Source organism: Pogonomyrmex barbatus, unplaced genomic scaffold (assembly GCF_055798465.1).
Source record: "Pogonomyrmex barbatus isolate J1 unplaced genomic scaffold, ASM5579846v1 scaffold11, whole genome shotgun sequence".
NCBI lineage: Eukaryota > Metazoa > Arthropoda > Insecta > Hymenoptera > Formicidae > Pogonomyrmex > Pogonomyrmex barbatus.
Genome location: NW_028297107.1, coordinates 2,666,606 through 2,684,683, shown reverse-complemented (window position 1 = coordinate 2,684,683; position 18,078 = coordinate 2,666,606). Strand labels below are relative to the sequence as shown.

The 18,078-nt window shown below is 36.8% G+C and overlaps 3 protein-coding genes across 9 annotated transcripts in view; 1 reads left to right on the top strand and 2 right to left on the bottom strand.

Annotated features, from left to right (window-relative positions):
- Window positions 1-1,688, bottom strand: part of form3 (FH2 domain-containing protein formin 3) — a 61,524-nt gene extending 59,836 nt beyond the window's left edge. Inside the window, exon 1 of one of the 2 annotated variants that reach the window (XM_089071084.1) lies at window positions 1,449-1,688. The gene's annotated coding sequence lies outside the window, so the exon portion shown is untranslated. The remainder of the gene's footprint in view (window positions 1-1,448) is intronic. The other variant, XM_089071085.1, reaches the window with a different exon arrangement.
- A 291-nt stretch (window positions 1,689-1,979) lies between these two features.
- Cdk8 (cyclin-dependent kinase 8) lies at window positions 1,980-5,371 on the bottom strand. Its single transcript, XM_011637162.3, has 11 exons — window positions 5,012-5,371; window positions 4,272-4,374; window positions 4,074-4,184; window positions 3,846-3,986; window positions 3,559-3,748; window positions 3,370-3,484; window positions 3,200-3,298; window positions 3,039-3,111; window positions 2,827-2,924; window positions 2,645-2,750; window positions 1,980-2,328 (listed from the first exon to the last, which is right to left on the bottom strand). Exons 1-11 carry the CDS (start codon window positions 5,140-5,142, stop codon window positions 2,128-2,130), a joined length of 1,368 nt encoding a protein of 455 aa, XP_011635464.1. The 5' UTR covers window positions 5,143-5,371; the 3' UTR covers window positions 1,980-2,127.
- A 1,266-nt stretch (window positions 5,372-6,637) lies between these two features.
- On the top strand, window positions 6,638-17,989 carry lig (ubiquitin-associated protein-like lingerer). Of its 6 annotated transcripts, none has more exons than XM_089071014.1 (15): window positions 6,638-6,743; window positions 8,301-8,499; window positions 8,938-9,301; window positions 9,470-9,724; window positions 9,868-10,061; window positions 10,184-10,435; window positions 10,557-10,874; window positions 11,077-11,511; window positions 11,593-11,775; window positions 11,858-12,065; window positions 12,340-12,545; window positions 13,479-13,688; window positions 13,778-13,903; window positions 13,995-14,270; window positions 14,356-17,989. In XM_089071014.1, exons 2-15 carry the CDS (start codon window positions 8,368-8,370, stop codon window positions 14,602-14,604), a joined length of 3,408 nt encoding a protein of 1,135 aa, XP_088927140.1. In that variant the 5' UTR covers window positions 6,638-6,743; window positions 8,301-8,367; the 3' UTR covers window positions 14,605-17,989. The 6 variants fall into 6 exon arrangements, with proteins under 6 accessions (XP_088927140.1, XP_088927141.1, XP_088927143.1 ...); XM_089071015.1 differs by having other exon boundaries at window positions 6,661-6,820; window positions 9,895-10,061; XM_089071017.1 differs by having other exon boundaries at window positions 6,661-6,820; window positions 13,518-13,688.
- Window positions 17,990-18,078: the final 89 nt, after the last annotated feature.

Sequence of the window (18,078 nt, the reverse complement as noted above, 5' to 3'; positions counted from 1 at the left end):
TAACAACAAATATGATTTATGAATTCCAATATATCTAGTCCGATGAGCGATAGAACGGATCGTTAGAATTGCAATTAATTACGCATATTAGAAACGCGCGCGAGGGATATATTACTTTTATGCTATAATTTAAAATAAACTAATATATATTATTTCGATGTCAAACAGGACGATTTAAATGGAACGTTAATGAGATTTATGACGTAACATAGAGTACAGTGTAATGTGAAAGTTATTTTATTGCAACTCTTAAGTTAAATATCCGCGACACTTAAGTTAGATATTCGCGATATCATCATTGCGCATTATATATTTCAAGCAAATCAATTTATTTTATTGTAGTTTTCTTCACTTAATTGTAAGCCTGTTGGATCGAGATCGACCGAAGCGATAAAGCAGCGGCCCTGTTCGTGAATCAAACATAGTGCCAGCGCTGTGCCAGCGGCACTAATCGCTTATCGCTCAGTGAAACCACACCTGCGCGATCGTGGCACAGGCATTTAACGATTTTTCTTCCAATGAATTGTCCTCTCGCGTTGTGAGAAACGCGAGAGTCCCAAATGACGCGCGAGAGAGACATCACCTGTGCGGGCGCAGAGGCATTGAAGTCACTACACGGCGAGAATCGCGCACGATTCAGCAATCGTGCGCGATGGGTTTCCTCTGTTCTTTGTTACTTTCCCCGTTGTTTTAAGCCAAAATACGTATTCGCGTTCGCGAGACTACGTCATATTTTCTCGATGTACGAAGGCCGTATTCGGAAATAAAGACAAGACGTCCCGCGTTGAACGAGCACGGTGATGGTATGAATGTACGGTCTGTATTACTGGCGCGTGCGATCCAGCGGTAAATACGATTACTCACTGTTAAAAAGAGTTCAATTAAATCCTCAAAAAATTCGTCAGAGCTATTAGGAGAATATATCTTGCAAAAGATAAGAGATGTGCTAAATCTCGTGCTCTCCGCGATTTTCTTAAATTTTTCTTATCTTCGCATCCTTATTATCGATATTCTTTAAAAAAAAAATTATATATATATATATATATATATATATATATATATATATATATATTAGACAATGATCATTGCTTTATACAATTTTTCTAGAAATTTTTTTAGACAAATTTCTCTTAGAATTTTATCACAAAGTCGTAGTCTTAAAATCTCCACAGATTCTAGATATTCTCTATATTTTTGTTTCTTCGATATAGTAATAATATATGTAACAATTATGCGAAACATTATATATTTTGAATAATTAATTAAAAATTTTATACGTCTGTTATTCAGAATCTGTCCTTAGAGATTTATTTCAAAATATTCCGTATTTTTTTATAGGTTTTCAAAATAACTACTGGACAATAAACAACTAATAAATAAACAAAATGATCTTGCTGCATTATATAAAAATACAAAAGACGAGCGTCAACACGCGATCGACCCCTCACCTGCCTTGTTCTCTCATCAAACCAACGCAATGATTCCCGTGCCGACGGCGCACCGTCTGACTGACATCCCGAGCGATCGGAGCGGCACGCGCGCACTTTTTTCACCGAGCAGCGATTCGCGGAAACTGCGTTTCAGGAGCCCGCGACCACGCGATGTCCGTTGCGATCGCACGCGTGATTCGCGCGTGCGCGATAGATCCCCCCCTCTTAATCCGTTTAATCGACGCCCGACTCAGGTCGTTTCTCTTTCCATGCATAATCTAGTTCCTTTCATTCCTCGCTGTTCACCGTATATGCCTTTTTTTTGTGGCCATCATCGATGAAAAAATATCGATATATATATATATATATATATATATATATATATATATATATATATATACATATATATATATATATATATTTGAATATTTATAATTATATATATTTGAAATATCAAATAGCAAAAACGGAAATAGAGAGGATGTTTGGAAGCGGAAATAGAAGCGTGTGCAGGAAAAATCATCTTCCGCATATGTGTAGATATATATGTATATATAAATAAAGTTGTTATTATTATACTTGTACGGAATATACACGGACTGACCGCTTTGTTGATAGTGAATTAAATTAATGCATTAGTGACAATTTAAGTTTCGGCCTGTTACCGTCCAATTCGATCTGATTACGAATTACAGAATTAAAAGCGCTGATGGAAGTTCGACGGTTGCGTCGGTTGAGCCGTCGAATAAACCATCCCCGGTGGTTGCTGATGGGTCATCGCGTGGCTCTGATGCTGATGGAACTCGGGAGCACCGTGCGGTCCATTCAGTCTCACCCGTTTCGCGTTCTGCCCATGATTGTGATCGCCATTACCTTGCTGCTGTTGGTTCTGCTGTTGCTGTTTCACGAATACTCGGATAAGCGACAAGACGACGTTCAAAAAATCAGTTCAATCCTCAACTACCATATAGCGACGGACAGCGGCAAAGTGGGCTTCACTCGCCTTGCCACTGCGGCGGTCATACGGGGCCGTTTGAACAATCGAAACCATATTTTTTAAAAACGTAAAGGTGTATATAATTAAAAGTAGATACTTATTTGGATATTACAAATTAATATCTGTATTAAAATGGTTATCTTATTATAGTAGTTGCGGCTTAAACCATATAAAGTACATCATATAAATGCTTTCAATATGCCTCGGAAGTAATTACCGTTTGTTGCTGATTTTGTCTCGCTTTATTTTCAGTCTTTTCTTCCGTATCATCATCCGTGAGAAATTCTCTTTTTGGATACGGGATGGGGCATCCAGCAAATATACTGAGATTTTCGCAATAAATACAATTTAGTGAAATTATTAAGAATATAAGTTATTGAGATAAAAATAGATTCATACTCCTGTGTTGGCAGTGGCTCCTCTTGGAAGTAAGCATCCTGCATAGAATGTTCTGATGTAATACGTTTGTTCGGATCCATCATCAATAATTTTTGCAACTAAAACGGTAATATGTAAAGTCAATATGTGTATAAAGTCAACGGTAATATGTAAAGTTTATCCACCTTTAAATTTAGCTACTAAATTTGTATGTTTCTTTTCTATTTTCATACCAAATTAAATGCCTTGCTATCAGGTTTGATCTTATGCCGGTCCATATATTTAGTAAGTGAACAGTTCGCGTAACTGAAAATAAAAAAAATCAATATTTAAAAAATTTCGAACAAATGTTGATAAAAACATTCTAAATTAACGTTTCTAGATACAAACATACTTGGATCTCTTAAAATCTCTAAGTAATGTAGGATGCTCTGGCATTTTTTTGATATCCTCCCAATCTTTCTCCAATGGAAATCCCATCACATTGAATATCCTAAACATAAATTAGTTTATGCTATTTTTTATATTATACAAAGCGAATGCGAAAATTGTATTGCATTCTACCTATCTAGTTGATCATGATGATATGGGTTACTAGTTTTGATGTCTTCTTGTCTACAATGAAATATAGGTTCAGATGTTAAAAGTTCTGCAAATATGCAGCCAATAGCCCATATGTCTGTAATGATAGAATCAAATATTCAACACAATCTAGCATAAGCTAGAAAAATACAAGATAGATATATTGCGGACCTATAGCTTTCGTATAATGTCTGGCACCTAAAAGTAATTCTGGAGCTCTATACCAAAATGTAACTACTACAGGATCTAAATCTGCTAAAGGTTTAAGAGGAGCGTTAAATAATCTAGCAAAGCCCATGTCGGCAATTTTCACACGTCCTCGTTCATTTCCTTCTCCCATTACTAAAATATTTGCTGGTTTCTGGAATAAAGAAAAAAACGATGTTTTTGATCTTATTATACAATCTATAAATATAAATAAAAAAAAAAACATATTTGATAATGGCAATAGCAATTACCAAATCTCTATGAAGTACCCAGTTGGAATGTAAATAATGAATACCGTCTAGAATTTGATATAATAAGGATTTAACCATGCCTTTTGGTACCATCACTGGTTTCTTATTAGCCTTTGCTGCTCTATGAAATTTAATTATATGCTGCAAATAATACATTCATGCATTATTACAAAATAGCTTAATTATCCAAGATATCTTCTCCTCGTAAATTTCGATCATAAATCATACCCATAGATCATGCTCTGCAAAGTCAAATAGCAACCAAACTTTACGATCATTGTGTGAGAGGAAAACCCGAATAAGAGTAATAACATTGACATGCTTTAGTTCCCTGAGTAACTGGAACAAAAAAAGAATAGCTTCAACTCCTCCTCATTGCATCTCGGTGACAAGTTTTCCCATTTAAAAATTATTGGTATAACTCACTGCAATTTCTCGACATGCAGACATTGAAAGTCCTGTACCCTCAATTTGCTTAAGGCCAAAGTCTTTTGTATCAGGCCGAGATTTTAATTCGCTATCTGAAACACTATTCCCAACGTTCGCATATTTTACAAAGAATAAAATATTTCTCGTTAAAAATCATAGTATAATAGATTTAATGGATATTTTAATTTTAATCGAGATTTTGATTAACATTTAATTGTAATGAATTAACATTAATATAGAAATGTAATAATTAAAGATCATTTTTAAATTAAAAAAAAAAAAAAAAAAAAAAAAACGGAAATGCATTAAAATAATGTAGATTTACGTTTGTGCTTACATTATTATTTAAAATTTAATGTAGCACTTTGTGCATTACAATTAAGATATATTGATAATAATCTTCACATTAAGCAAATGGGACAAATTAAATAAAAAATTAAACAATATATCAAATGTTAAATGCAAACCCAGGCAAAAAAAGATGGAAAATAAACGTGCTTTCTCGCGTTCGAGATATCTTGAATAAAAGACGATCGATAGACTAAGGACAGCAAGTGCTTTTGCACAGGAGAAATCCGACTTTAATATGTTCGGGGACACCTTTGAGAAATCGAATCGACGTTTTGTATTAATCCGGCGGAGTTGAATAATCACATTATTAAATGTGCAAAAAATAATAAATTAACGTATGAAATAAAGGAATTTTGCAGAATGATGTCGGTCAGTTAGAGACTAACCCTTCTTTCCTACGGGCTTTGTATACGTGCCCGTAAGTACCCCTTCCGACCTTACAACCCTCGAATTCGAAGAGATCCTCGACTTTCGTGCGGTCTTTCTGCGTTTTCATCTTAAATTCATAATCCATCATGTTTAGCGTTATCTGAACAATTATCAACTATAAACAAACATTTTTATATTACGCGTGCATACAGTTCTAGGAGCACACTGGAGTACAGTATGCACGTCACAAATCGCGCTCGAGTACTCGAGCACTTCGACGGCACATAGTCGCCAGATGGCGATAATCAATGTCTCCAGAAGTAGGAACTATCTGGATGACTACGTTCTAAAATTCTATTTGAGCTACGTTTTCATATTCTACTACCAATACTGAAAATATATAGTCCAGGTCACATATATTATAGATTTTCAGTACTGGCAATGAATTTAGAAACGCAGCATTGATATGCGGGGTCAACATGATAATGTCATCATGACACTACGATCGACCAATCAGAGAAGAGAATATGTAATTTTTTCTTTTCCGATTGGTCGGACATTACGACTGCATTGAAAACCTCGCAATACTTGAAAACATTTACTTGACCAATCAGGAAGATCGTTACAGAACAAATATCAGATTTTGAAAATGAAAATTTAAAATAAAAATGAAATGTCTATTACGTTTTTTATCCTAAATTTTTATTTTCAAAATTTAATATTTATTCCTATTTTTAATATTTCTTTCTTTGTGCGCAAGGCCTAATGAGAATTCATATCACATCTGACACTCAATATTGTGTAATATTTGATAGATCAACAGAATATATTTTCTAGAGATAAAATTATTACTATCTAAGGAAAAACGTGAAAAAGTGAATCTTTTATCGAATTATATTGGACGCAGTATAAATTACCTATTACATCCATGCCACCAATAGATATATCCAATTATATGCCGACATCGAATTAAAAGTTAAAATTGAAATTATATCGGAATTTCACCAATTTGAACAAAATTCACTAAATTAGTAGTTGGTTTCTTTTTTCTGATTAATTAATTCTATTTTTAACATCAATATCAATTTGCTGTTCGTCATTCTTTTCAATCCTTAACTAAACTTTAAGGACAATTTACAACATATTTTGTGGATAATAATATTATTAAAATTTAAAGAATATTTTTTCCTTAGAATATATATATATATATATACATTTTTTTTAAATGCAAGATATGAGTTTTCTATTATTTCTAATCCAATTATTTTTATATTGTATGAAATGGTTTTTCTTGTAACTCAAAATTCACTCTTCTCAACTCCAGTTTTCTGCGCTTTGTCGTGCGCCGCTGAAAAGAAACAAAAACTGTTTTTGCTTAGTCACGATTTCTAGGCTACGATCTCAAAATTTTATTCGATGGGTAGAGTAATACCTAATTAACCAATCAGGACAAAAAGAACAAAGATTTCTTAATTCTGATTGGTTAATTAAATGCTACTCTAGTAGAATTTTGGAGCGTAGCCCAGACGCGCGACTAGAATATCGGTATTTCCGGTATCGTCTTTCCGCAAATAGCAGGCGGTGAAACGTGGCGCGTTCGGGTCGGTTCAGTTTGCTTCGATTGCCGGCCTGACGAGCTTCGGATACACACACATACACACACATACACACACATACACACACACACACACGAGCCCGATAAAAAGCGAAGGAAGAGCGGTGCTGGCTGCGCTGCTGTTGGGCATTGTGGTAGGTGCCTTGGTGCATCAGGGAAGGGGGGCCCCGCGGTCACGTGACCGAGCTGCGTTTTGAGCGCACTAACCCAGGTACGATAGCGAATCCGTTGTTTTTCTCGTGGTTTTTCGCGCGCCGCGGCCCCAAGCGCCGAGGTGCCGTGAATCCCGCACGCTTCTGCTCCTCGCCGCGTCCGCCGAGGCACACGCACGACGCCAACGACAGCCGTGAGTTGCACGCAAAGATTCTTTCGTCACTCGGCCATTCCGAGACTCGTCGGGATCCATTGATGCACCGCCGCGAACGATGGTTGACAAGCCTTCCTCTCGCCTAGCAGAAATGGCGTCCGTCGTGCACATGGCCCGCTGAGAAATATCCTCGTCCTCGTGAGAGTTATCGCGCGTCGGGGTACTTTGTTCCAAGCCGTGTCGTGTCTTGGTTGTGAGCTGCTTTCCTCTCCTCCCTACGCCTCTGTGTCTCTCTATCTCTATCTCTATCTCTCTGTCTCTCCTTTTTGCTCCTTCCCCTCTCTCGTGCCGTTTCTACGCACGGACTTTTCGTAGCGTGCATCGGAGTGCGAGCGGTCGACGACGCGCCCGACGGGGTGTTTTCCTCTATTTTTTTTTCTTTTTTTGGGGGGATGATCTTCGACGCGCGACGAGACGAGAGAGGCGAAAATTCATACTGAAAATTTCGCGACCGACGCACACCGCGTTTCCCGCCGAACTGATATTCCTCGTTGAAGATTTCAACACGCGCAGTTAAAAACGCACGATCGTCCTAACGTGGCGTGTAGGACAACGAATGGAACGTTTACGTACATTCCACGTATCGTCGTCATCGTGAGTGACGCGGTTCGTTTTGTATCGTCTTATATCGTCGAGGCGATAAGCATTAACATTCCGTATAACTTTCGTCATTATCCTTGAAGCGGATTGTAAGGTTTTCCGTTTTATCGGTCTCGGACACCTCTAACCTGCCTGTATTTCTGGGTACTTCTGTGTGCTCTCGTACGTATTTTGTAAGCGTGATTCATCATCTACGGAAATCTAGAAAATCGCGATTAACAAAACTTCACTTGTGATATGGCATCAACTGATTTAACAAAAATTAAGTCACATTTAATTTTTTTAGATTAAAATTTTTTTGGAATTAATCATTTCTAAATATATTATGTTAATGATATTTCTTCAAGAGAGAAATTCTTATTGCATTAATTCAACAAGCTTGTAAAACTTTATTTATAAATTCCATACATGATGTATAGAAATGTGATGGGTGAATTACATAAAAACCAACTAATTTGAATAAGAAAATTATAAAAATATAAAGCTAATATCAGCAATTTAAGTCTGTGAAGATTATTTTTGAATTTGCAATTATAATTCAGATTTTGGCACTGTTTACTCCAAGAAGTTATTTAATTTGCACAACACTGTGCTTACTATATATTCAGATTTGTTGTATCTTTGTTAAATATGCCTTTAAAATGATTTATATCCTAAGAAAACAATTACATTTAACAGCGTAATTCATAGATAAATATGTAATGGTAAATTTATTCTGTTTCAGACTGTAAATAGGGAGTGTACATAGTGTGATATCGTGAGTGCTTAGGTGCGTGGGATTTTAGTTGGCAATGAGTTCAAGCAACAAATCCTTGGTGTCCTCTGGTGGAAGAGGCACCAATAAAAATAAATCACAACAACATGGCAAATCAGATCATCATCAAACTAAATCATCAGATTCGACCAAGCATGAGAAGGCCCAGGTTGATATTCTATGTTGCTAGAATGTCTAGGTTGATTTATTTGTTCAAAACAAATTACAATCTCATACCATTTATAATTTTGTATTCTTTTATTTAAAATTTAACTCTTCAATCAATCTCTACAAATCAAAATTTGTATGAAATGAAAATTAAGATCTAAGACCTACTGATCATGAATTCATTGTTCCATAGAGCAACATATTCTAAATTTATAAAAATATATAAACATTGTTTTTTATAAATTTATATTTTCGATTCATCTGTTATACATATTATATATTTATTTACACGCTTAAGAATAAATATATGTTAAAAGAGAGATGTGTATATGTATATATATGTATATATTATATATATATATATATATATATATATATATATATATAAAATTGCAATATGAAGTATTTTAAAAGAAATTTTATAACAATTGTTGTACAGCAAAACACAAATCAAATGCGCAACGCGCAAATCATCGATACCAGAATGGCGGGAGGTGAGGACCCTATCCTTAAGGAACGGATTAAGCAGGTTATGGATATGACTCGACGTTCAGAGGATGAAGTGATCATGGCTCTACATGATAGTGACGGAGACTTGGATCGCGCTGTTAATGATCTTTTGGAAGGAGTAAAAACAGAATGGGAGGTTAAAAAGAAGAAGCCTCGTCAGCCTAGCGGTTCCAAGCAAACTACAGATCAATCGGGTGGACAGGATGACAATGGCGAGTGGGAAGAACGACGTAATCAACGTGGTGGCGGTCCTCCGCGTATGCGAGGCCGCGCCAATCATGACAATCGTGGATGTTAGTTTAATAAAATGTTTATCAAATTTTTCAATTATTATTTGAGTCACTTAGAAACAACACATCTTTTAATTCCTTCTTTGCAATTACAACAAAAGTGTAGTTCAAGATTTTTACTTTATAATTTTATTAATCGGTATTAATTTTTATACAATTGTTCATTAATAGGGCGCGGGCGAGAAAACAAGGAGAACGAAAGGAACATGGAAGACGGTATGCGTGATGGCTACAGCAGAAGAGGTAGAGGCGGATCCGGAAGATCAGGTCGTGGATGTCGTAGCGGTGGTCGAGGTCTTGGTCCAAGAACGTTCGCAAACCGCAATGATCCATCATCTGCCTCCGCTGCTCATGGTTTTAATCGGCCGATTGAAACCTGGACAGGGAGCGAGGAACAACAACAAAGTATTCAAGAGTCAAAAATGGGTAAATTTTAATCTATATTGGATTATCTTTCTTCCGTTAAATGATTATACAATTAACAAATTAATTTTTGGAGATAAACAGATTTCTATTTTGTACATAAAATTGTATCGAATACGTATTATATCGATAAACTGTATATATAGATGCTTGGAATAATTTGGACTCTACAGAGGACTGGGATAACGAGGAGTATACAGGATCATTGGCAGATACTAAAGTCTTTACACCGAGCACGAATATTCTTGAACCTTTGCCTGTTCTGGAAGAACAGAAGCCTCAGGAAATAGTGTCGACGCAATCGGGTCAGGGCGTTAATCTTTCACTGCTTCAACAGGAGGTAAAATTATATTGTCAACTATTATCAAAATTATATTATCAACTATTTTTAGACAACTACTTATACATATATTATTTTTCATATTTCAATGATCTTTTTTTTTTTTTTTGTATTATTTACAGGAACTACCAAAATTATCGGACATGTCTACAATGCAGCAGCAGAGCTTAATGCAACAACCTCAACAACAGCAAGCCCAACAACAGCAACAAGTATTAAGCTTGCCGACGATGCAGTTGTCGCAACAACCCAGTGCAATTAGTGGTGTACTGACAGCGGCACAAACTCAATATCTGACGCAGCTCACTCAACAAACTAGCGAAAGCTTAAAAGCAGCTGCGCAAACATCGTTTTCGTCATCTATATCCAATCAGGTATTTTAACACTCATATTTTGATAAATTCTCAAAGCGTGTCAATCAATTAATTAATTAATCAATTTGCATTAAATTATTTGCAATCTTTGATGACTTTAAATATACACTTACATTTACAGCCACAAAGACAAACGAAACAGCGTCCGAGAGTACCACCACCGTCAAAAATACCATCTAGTGCCGTGGAAATGCCTGGTGATGCAGTGAATAGTGGGATTGGCTTTCTCGATGTACAGTTTGGTGCGCTCGAATTCGGAAGCGATTCGAGCTCACTCGATGGCTCGGCGAATGAAAAATATAACTCGACAAATAATACAATCACTGGTGTGGACATGACTTCCGGTGCGAATACTGCGAACACTGCCAATACGAATAATTCGCTCGACATCGATACTACGCAGACTTCCACCGCGCCATTCAATGCCAGCTCACAGATGGTAGATTTCATTTTCAAATTAAATCTTATACCTTATATATAAATCTTATACATATGTGTGTGTGGGGGGGGTGGGGGGGGGTACGCGTGTGTGTGTAAAAATATATTGCAAATATTACACACGCACCCCCCGCCCCCACACACATATATTACAATATAATTTCGATTTCCTACATAAATTTTAATTTGACATATATTTTTAGTTACCGAGTACCGATACTTTACCAGCATCAAGCGAACATACGATTAGTTCCCAAAATTTCACTCGTGGAAGTAGTAGCAATCAAAGCTTGGATATAACTAAGCAAGATTTCACGTCGCAAGTCTCACCCGGGAACGCACCAACGTATGGCGCTACGACAACCTATCAGCCATCGCAAAAGTCATCTTTCCAGCCGTCGAGTGGTACGCCAAGCACCTACAATGCATATTCGACTAATAATCAATCTCAGTCTAGCTTCCAAAATGCATCAGGCACTAACACGAATAGTTATTCCGCGACAGCGACAGTTTCGCAGGCGAGTTACAACTCGTCGACGTCATTCCCACAATCTAACGCGTCGAACTTCAGTCAACCTTCTCCTTCCGCATCGGCGTCCGCGACTTCCGGTTATAACCAACCTACCACTAGTAGTCAGGTACAATTAAATTTGAATTAATATTATCAATTTTATACTAGCGCAACTTGTACAAAAGTTAAAACAATTTTTACTTCATAGGTTTATCCATCTGCAAGCGGATATGTACCGGCTACAACATCGCAATATCCAGCACAAGCTACCAATACGGTATCAAACAGTAACACTGGATATCAAACTTATCAGCCACAATACCAGTCTTCTGTCACAACGTTCACATCTCCGATAACGCAAAATTCCGGTTATCAGAGCGCCGCGCAATCCGTTAGTACAAGTTTTTATTATATCTTTAAGTATAATTTACACAGTTCGAGAACACAAATTCACACATGTCAAATATTAATAGGTTTATGCAAATCCCTATGGTAGTTATGCTAGCCAACCGCAGGCGGCATCTCACAATCACAAATTAAACAGCACTGCGACGAAAGATTCACAATACGATAGCAGCGCAACGACATCGAACAGTTCTCTCGCGACGACTAGTGCACCAACGTTGGGTCTCACTTCGACATCTGTCAATAGTTCGCAAACTAAAGTGACAAATTCCAACGGTTAGTAATCAAACAATATTATTAAGAATCCAACAATCTTGCAATTTTCCATTTTCTAATGAACATAATATTTTATTGTTTATCACTCTGTTATTTTAGGACTTGGTTCTTCTCTGACTCTGGTTCTTCTATCATTAATATTTTTTAAAATTCCAAAATTCCACACAGTAAGAGTTGAATTCCGAGCTCTTACTTGAAAAATGATCATTTTAGCTAACGAGCCATTCAACGTTGCAAGCCAAACAATCCGTTTTAAAAAACATATTTTTTTCAGCTGTTCCAAAAAGCACATCGAGCGGGGTAGTAACGGGTAGCAGTGGCACCAGCAACATGACGGGAGGTGGCGCCGCCGGAAGTATGACGCCGATGCTCAGTCACCAATATATCATGGGTCAGGCGGGTGTACCATATGCAACTTTCCAACAGCCCGTGTATAGCTATGAAGACATACAGCTTGTACAGCAAAGAATACCACACATGGTCAGTCACTTCTCGATTCCGATCAATTTGTTTCTCTATTTAAATACAAATGCATTACTTTCTGAGTAACACTTTTTCATAGCAATACACTAAAAGGACAGTAATTTTTATTAATTACGCGGAACTAAACGATTATATTAAGAGAAATTGTTCATTATCACAATATGTGTATTGCTTCGAAGCGTGCTTACTCCATTTTATGTTATTATTACCTGGTACGAAAATTCCTGAGGTAATCGTTTCTTTATTGCTTGGTAGCTGCTCGTAATTCCAATATTCTTTTCGAAACGTTTCAAACTCCTATGGATGCCTTCACAACAGACTCGTAGTAAGATGTTTCGTTATAAAAGACAGATCGGGTTTTCGATACTATTTTGTACAAAAAAAAAAGTAATGAGAAAAATATTCTTGGAACTTGTTTGATATATTTCTGAGATGACATGAGATTGTCTCGATCTCCGATCTATCTTGGCTTATTTCTCTTTCTTCTTTGTCTTGATTGACTTGATTGTAGGCTGTGTACAAATGATGTCACGTATCTGAAACTGTATGAACAATACACATTATATTTCGGTATGGTAATGTCTACAAATGGTTGATGGCGGTACTATACCTTTTTTAGCTTGTCATTTCATTCGGATATTTTCGACTGTACAAACATGGGAAGCGCGATGTGACGGGAAGCGAATGTATTCGTATGTGTATCCGCAATCAGTAGCACTCGGTCTATCGCGAGTGATGGTTTCGGCCGGATAAAAGTACCTTAATAGTATCTTTTTTTACGCATAGCAAGAAATAGATCCAAAGCAACCGCATGTTTCTTGTCCCAGCTCGGTACGCGTAGAAATTAGATGTTAGTTAGCCTTCTCTTGTATTTGGAGTACACAGTGTATGCATGTAGTTTTGTGTTTGGCCTTCCTGACTAACGTGCAGCCAACTACTGGTTACTATGACGCGGCTCTGGGCTATCAGACAACCGGTCCCGCAACGAGCCTTGGTGGTGGCAGAGGCGACGCCTTGTCTGGCGTACAAGGCGTACAAGGTGTCCAGGGAGTTCAGGGAGCCTATACCAGTATTAGCGACGCCAGGTTCGCCAGGAACGACAGCAATGCGTCGCCAGTTCCTTCCACTATGTCGCAGCAGGTGAGTCCCGTTGAATAGCGTAGAATCGTAGTGATTTGTTGCTGAGAAACGCGATGTGCAGAAACTGAAAAATCATATCGGATTTGCAGACCGCCACGCAGCATCAGCAGCCGATGATAAATCCTACTCTTCCTCCGGGTTACGCATACGCATTTACGTATGGTAGCGGGATTATGCCAGGAGGTTTTCAGTATGGTACTCCTGCCATTTATCCGGTAAGTCTTATCTCAAAATCTCAAATAGATTCGACATTTGCGACTTATACTGATGTGAATGGACAACTGCTAAGATCAATTTTTATCACAGCAAATAGCTACGGCCGGTAATGCCGGGACAAATAGTGGCGCGTATAGCGCTAAGCCGGGTAGCTATGGATCTGGTTATGGTGCCGGAGCAAGCTACGATGCATTGGCTTCCGCCGGTCCATCCGGTGAATACAAAGGGGCTGGTAGTAGTTATACTGGCACCCAGACCGGTAAAACTGGCACCTCTACGGGGAACACCAACACTGCTGGCTCTTCCGCGACGGACATTAGCGCTACGATGTACGCTAAAAGTCATGTCGCTCTTGGCAAGGTGAACGTAAGTAACACTATTTAAAAAAGAATTCTTCGTTAGAAACCCCGAATGTCACGCGTATATTTACACGTTCAATCGGTCCTTTTAGTCTTACGAAAAACAGACTTTCCATTCGGCTACGCCGCCACCGTTCGGTCTTACGGGTAGCCAAAACGCTGGTTTGCCCGGTGGTTACGGTGCACCGCACTTATTCATCCCCACTATGCCACATCAGTTGCATCAGCCGCTCCATCAGGATGGCGGTAACAGCGGCAACCAAAGGTCAAACACAAGTTCGCAGAACAAAGCTCAAGCGAAGCCTGGATACAGTCCTAGTTATTGGACCGGTAGTAACTAAAAAAAAAAAAAAAAAAAAAAAAATAAAAAGCAAAATACAACAAACTTTTGTTAAACGCGACGCTGAGAAAGGACGAAGTAACATAACATCCTACTAGTAGACTAATAAGTCGTCCTTTGTTGTGAAACCACGGTGGTGTGACATAGAGACTTTGACATTGTCAATAGTTAAAAATGACGATAAAAATGATACGACAAGAGACTTTACTTTTTTCGGGAAATAACACGAGTCAATGCGGAACGAAGAGTGAATACTTTTGAAAATTGAAAGGTATATGCAATTATTGACCGGATGCTTCCTTCAACGGTGATGACGAACAACCGATTCCGACTGTATGCTACATTCACTTGATCTATATAATTTATCTGTTCAGTTCAGCACACTCGCAAACTTCTCCAAGAGACTGGCGTAGAGCGCGGTATCACAATAAAATAATTCCTTGCATTTTATGCGGTACACGTGCAAATCCTATATATGATAATTTGCATATTCCTTCTAACTGTGAATTGCACTCGTGCCAAATGAAATTGTAGCGTTTACCACGCGATGGATTGCGAGAGACGGATTATCGTCTGTATTGATTGTGAATTTTCTGACGCGATCATGTCACAGAATTCATGATAAATCGCCTGGTATGTCGTGCGACACGGCGAACCCAATATCGCGACCCTCTTATGTATGATGCACCGGAAAAAGGATCTAGAAGAGTAACATCCGTCGAGTTCGCAGATCTCCTGTTTGTACATTACAGTGCAATTTCGAATGTATTGACTGCTAATATAGGATGATATAGTGTGTCTTTATATTGTTCTCTTTTCTTTTTCTCGTATATAATGTAAACATCTTGGCTTAATAAATATGGAAAGCGTATCTTTGTGAGGTAACGTAAAGCTGTTTCCGTAAAAAGAATGAAAATAAAGGTGTACGCGTGAAAACGTACGCTTGTATAAATTTATTATTATTATTATTATTATTATTATTATCGCGTGTAGCGTTTTTTATTTTTGGTATGGTTCACAGCGACCTTGTGAAAAAAAGAAGTACAATCGTTGCACTCGCATACATTTGATTTAAACGCGTTACGCATCTTTGTGATTAGGATTGATTTTTATTACTCCTAGTAATATGCATATCTGTTGCGTATTATATCGAAATTATTGCATATAATCTCGATTAAACGGAGAGCGATATATGCAATCCGCATTATTTCTAAGTGTAGTTAAAAAAAAAATCAAATATGCCACAAATATGTAGTAAAAATAGTTCTGCTCTTTTATTATTTTTATACCTATCTTTACCTCTTGTCTCGCTATATCCGCACATTCGACTGGACACGCAAAATTTTTTATTTCTCATATGATCGACAACAATTGGGATTTACATTTTATTCTCTATTAAAGTTTCCTAAATCATAATTACAAGAGTTACGTTACGAATTAGTATATTTTTGTATAAAATTATTGCTATACTTTTCATTCTTTGTTCGTTAATCTAGATTGGCAATCAGATATCTAATTTAATTGATAAAAATTACGTTTGAAAACGTAACATGTTATTGTTGAGAGATTTGTTGGAAAGCATTTTAGACATATCTAAAAAACGTTACGGATCATCATTTGGCATACTGGTGCATTTCTATAGATAAAGCAAAAAGAAGATAGATAATTTACTTTATGGAAAGGATCGATTCCTATCAGACAATCGAGTTTGAATTCTTTATTATATCGTAAAGTTAAAAAAAAAAGAACGTTTAGTGACGTTTATCAAATCAATGTCACAAATCTTTTTTACGGTTTGCTTGAAAAAAATAGCCGCATACTTGACGCTCGTTTAGAGAAATGACACGTGATAATTTCCATTGCAACAAACAATCGTACATATTCTTCATTATCTATATGCGACGGATACGAGCTTTAAAAAAGCAAAAATTTATTGAGAATTGATTAAGATGAAGACAAGGCTTAAACACATTGACCGACCGATTGTCGAGACGAATGAGCATATGTAGTAACGACGTATGTGCAGTAACAGTGATTAACAGCTACATTTGTATCTTTTTCATTGTGAGATTGTAATAAAAAAAAAAAAAAAAAAAAAAGATCAAAGAAAGAAGCCATTATCGATTCCGTCTGGTGTACACATTCGTTAATATTGCATTATTCACGCTAATTAGAGGTGTGCGAACTGTATAGCTATATACATAATAATCGGAATGAAATAATACACGTATATCGACCAACAATGGAATACACACACGTATACACACAAACATATTTTGAAAATATACTTTACATTTTTGCATTGTGAATAAATGAATGATCGCAGATATTCCTCCGGTGAGAAAGAGATAGAATAGGAAAAAAACGAGAGAAAACTAAGTCGAGCAAGTACGTCGAACGAACGAAAGAAGTAAATGTATGTGAAGCGTTTTTCACAAAGGTGCTGTGAGAATTGTTACGTCTTGCGTGTACAATAAACGTGAGGAATAATGTTTCTTCTAGCACGATGGACAGACGGTCGACAAAGCTTTACCGCTAATATAAAAGCAAGAAGTAAATAGTTGTAAGTAAACTCTTGTTAGCGACTGCATATATATACATATATAAATATATAAATACATAAACTCGTATATATATATATATATATACATAAAATTGCGGTATGAGTAGGATGCGTTTTTGAAAAGATTGAAAGACCAAATGTAGATTAGCTTCCTTTTTTCTCGGAGAAAAGTGTAAATCTGTAAAACTCATATGAACTCTCGAAAGAAAGAACGAAAAAAAAAAAAAAAGAAGAAAATGAAAGAAAATCGGGCTACATCGTCTTCGCCATGGTCCCGCGAACGTGGACTGCTAGCCATTTATTACGATAAAATATATATGCGTTTGAATGTAACACGCAGCCGGCATCAACGAAGGAAACGATTGATGAACGGCCGGGAGAATCAAGTAACGTTTTCGTTATCTTTTAGTGTATGTTTTATAGTCGATTCAAACTTCATCGTGTATACTCGAATCAATTTAGGGCAACAAAAGAAGTATATTAAGTATAATGTATAATGGAAAGTACTGGGAAAAGATGCAAAATATAATGGAGGAAGCAGAGATACTGAAAACGAAAAAAAAAAGAATGTGAGAGAGAGAGAGAGAGAGAGAGAAAAGATAAGATTCAGAGTTAAGCACGCGTTTGTTCTCATATAATTATACATTAATAATTTTTGTATTTTTGTCAAATATTAACCGAGCGAGAGAGAATGCACGATATATGCATTACTCAACTATTGCTATTATATGATTAATAATAATAATAATAATAATAGCTACTACTGTGTATAAATATGGATATATAAGAATAAATGTATTAAAGAAGTCTGGTGATTTACGTATCCATGGTGCAAATATTTGTGTTATGATCCCGCATGTTTAATGCTATTCCTTGATTTCTGCGAAAATACCTTTCGATCCTATTATGATT

What these genes read in the sequence shown, in the direction of transcription:
- Cdk8 (XM_011637162.3), bottom strand. Translation starts at nt 5,142, where the DNA reads ATGATGGATTATGAATTTAAGATGAAAACGCAGAAAGACCGCACGAAA. An exon ending in ACATTATACGAAAGCTATAG is followed by an intron (nt 3,485 to 3,558) that starts GTCCGCAATATA and finishes CTATCATTACAG; the next exon opens with ACATATGGGCTATTGGCTGC. An exon ending in GACAAAATCAGCAACAAACG is followed by an intron (nt 2,329 to 2,644) that starts GTAATTACTTCC and finishes TTCGTGAAACAG; the next exon opens with CAACAGCAGAACCAACAGCA.
- lig (XM_089071014.1), top strand. Translation starts at nt 8,368, where the DNA reads ATGAGTTCAAGCAACAAATCCTTGGTGTCCTCTGGTGGAAGAGGCACC. An exon ending in TTTCACTGCTTCAACAGGAG is followed by an intron (nt 10,062 to 10,183) that starts GTAAAATTATAT and finishes TATTATTTACAG; the next exon opens with GAACTACCAAAATTATCGGA. An exon ending in CTTCCACTATGTCGCAGCAG is followed by an intron (nt 13,689 to 13,777) that starts GTGAGTCCCGTT and finishes TCGGATTTGCAG; the next exon opens with ACCGCCACGCAGCATCAGCA.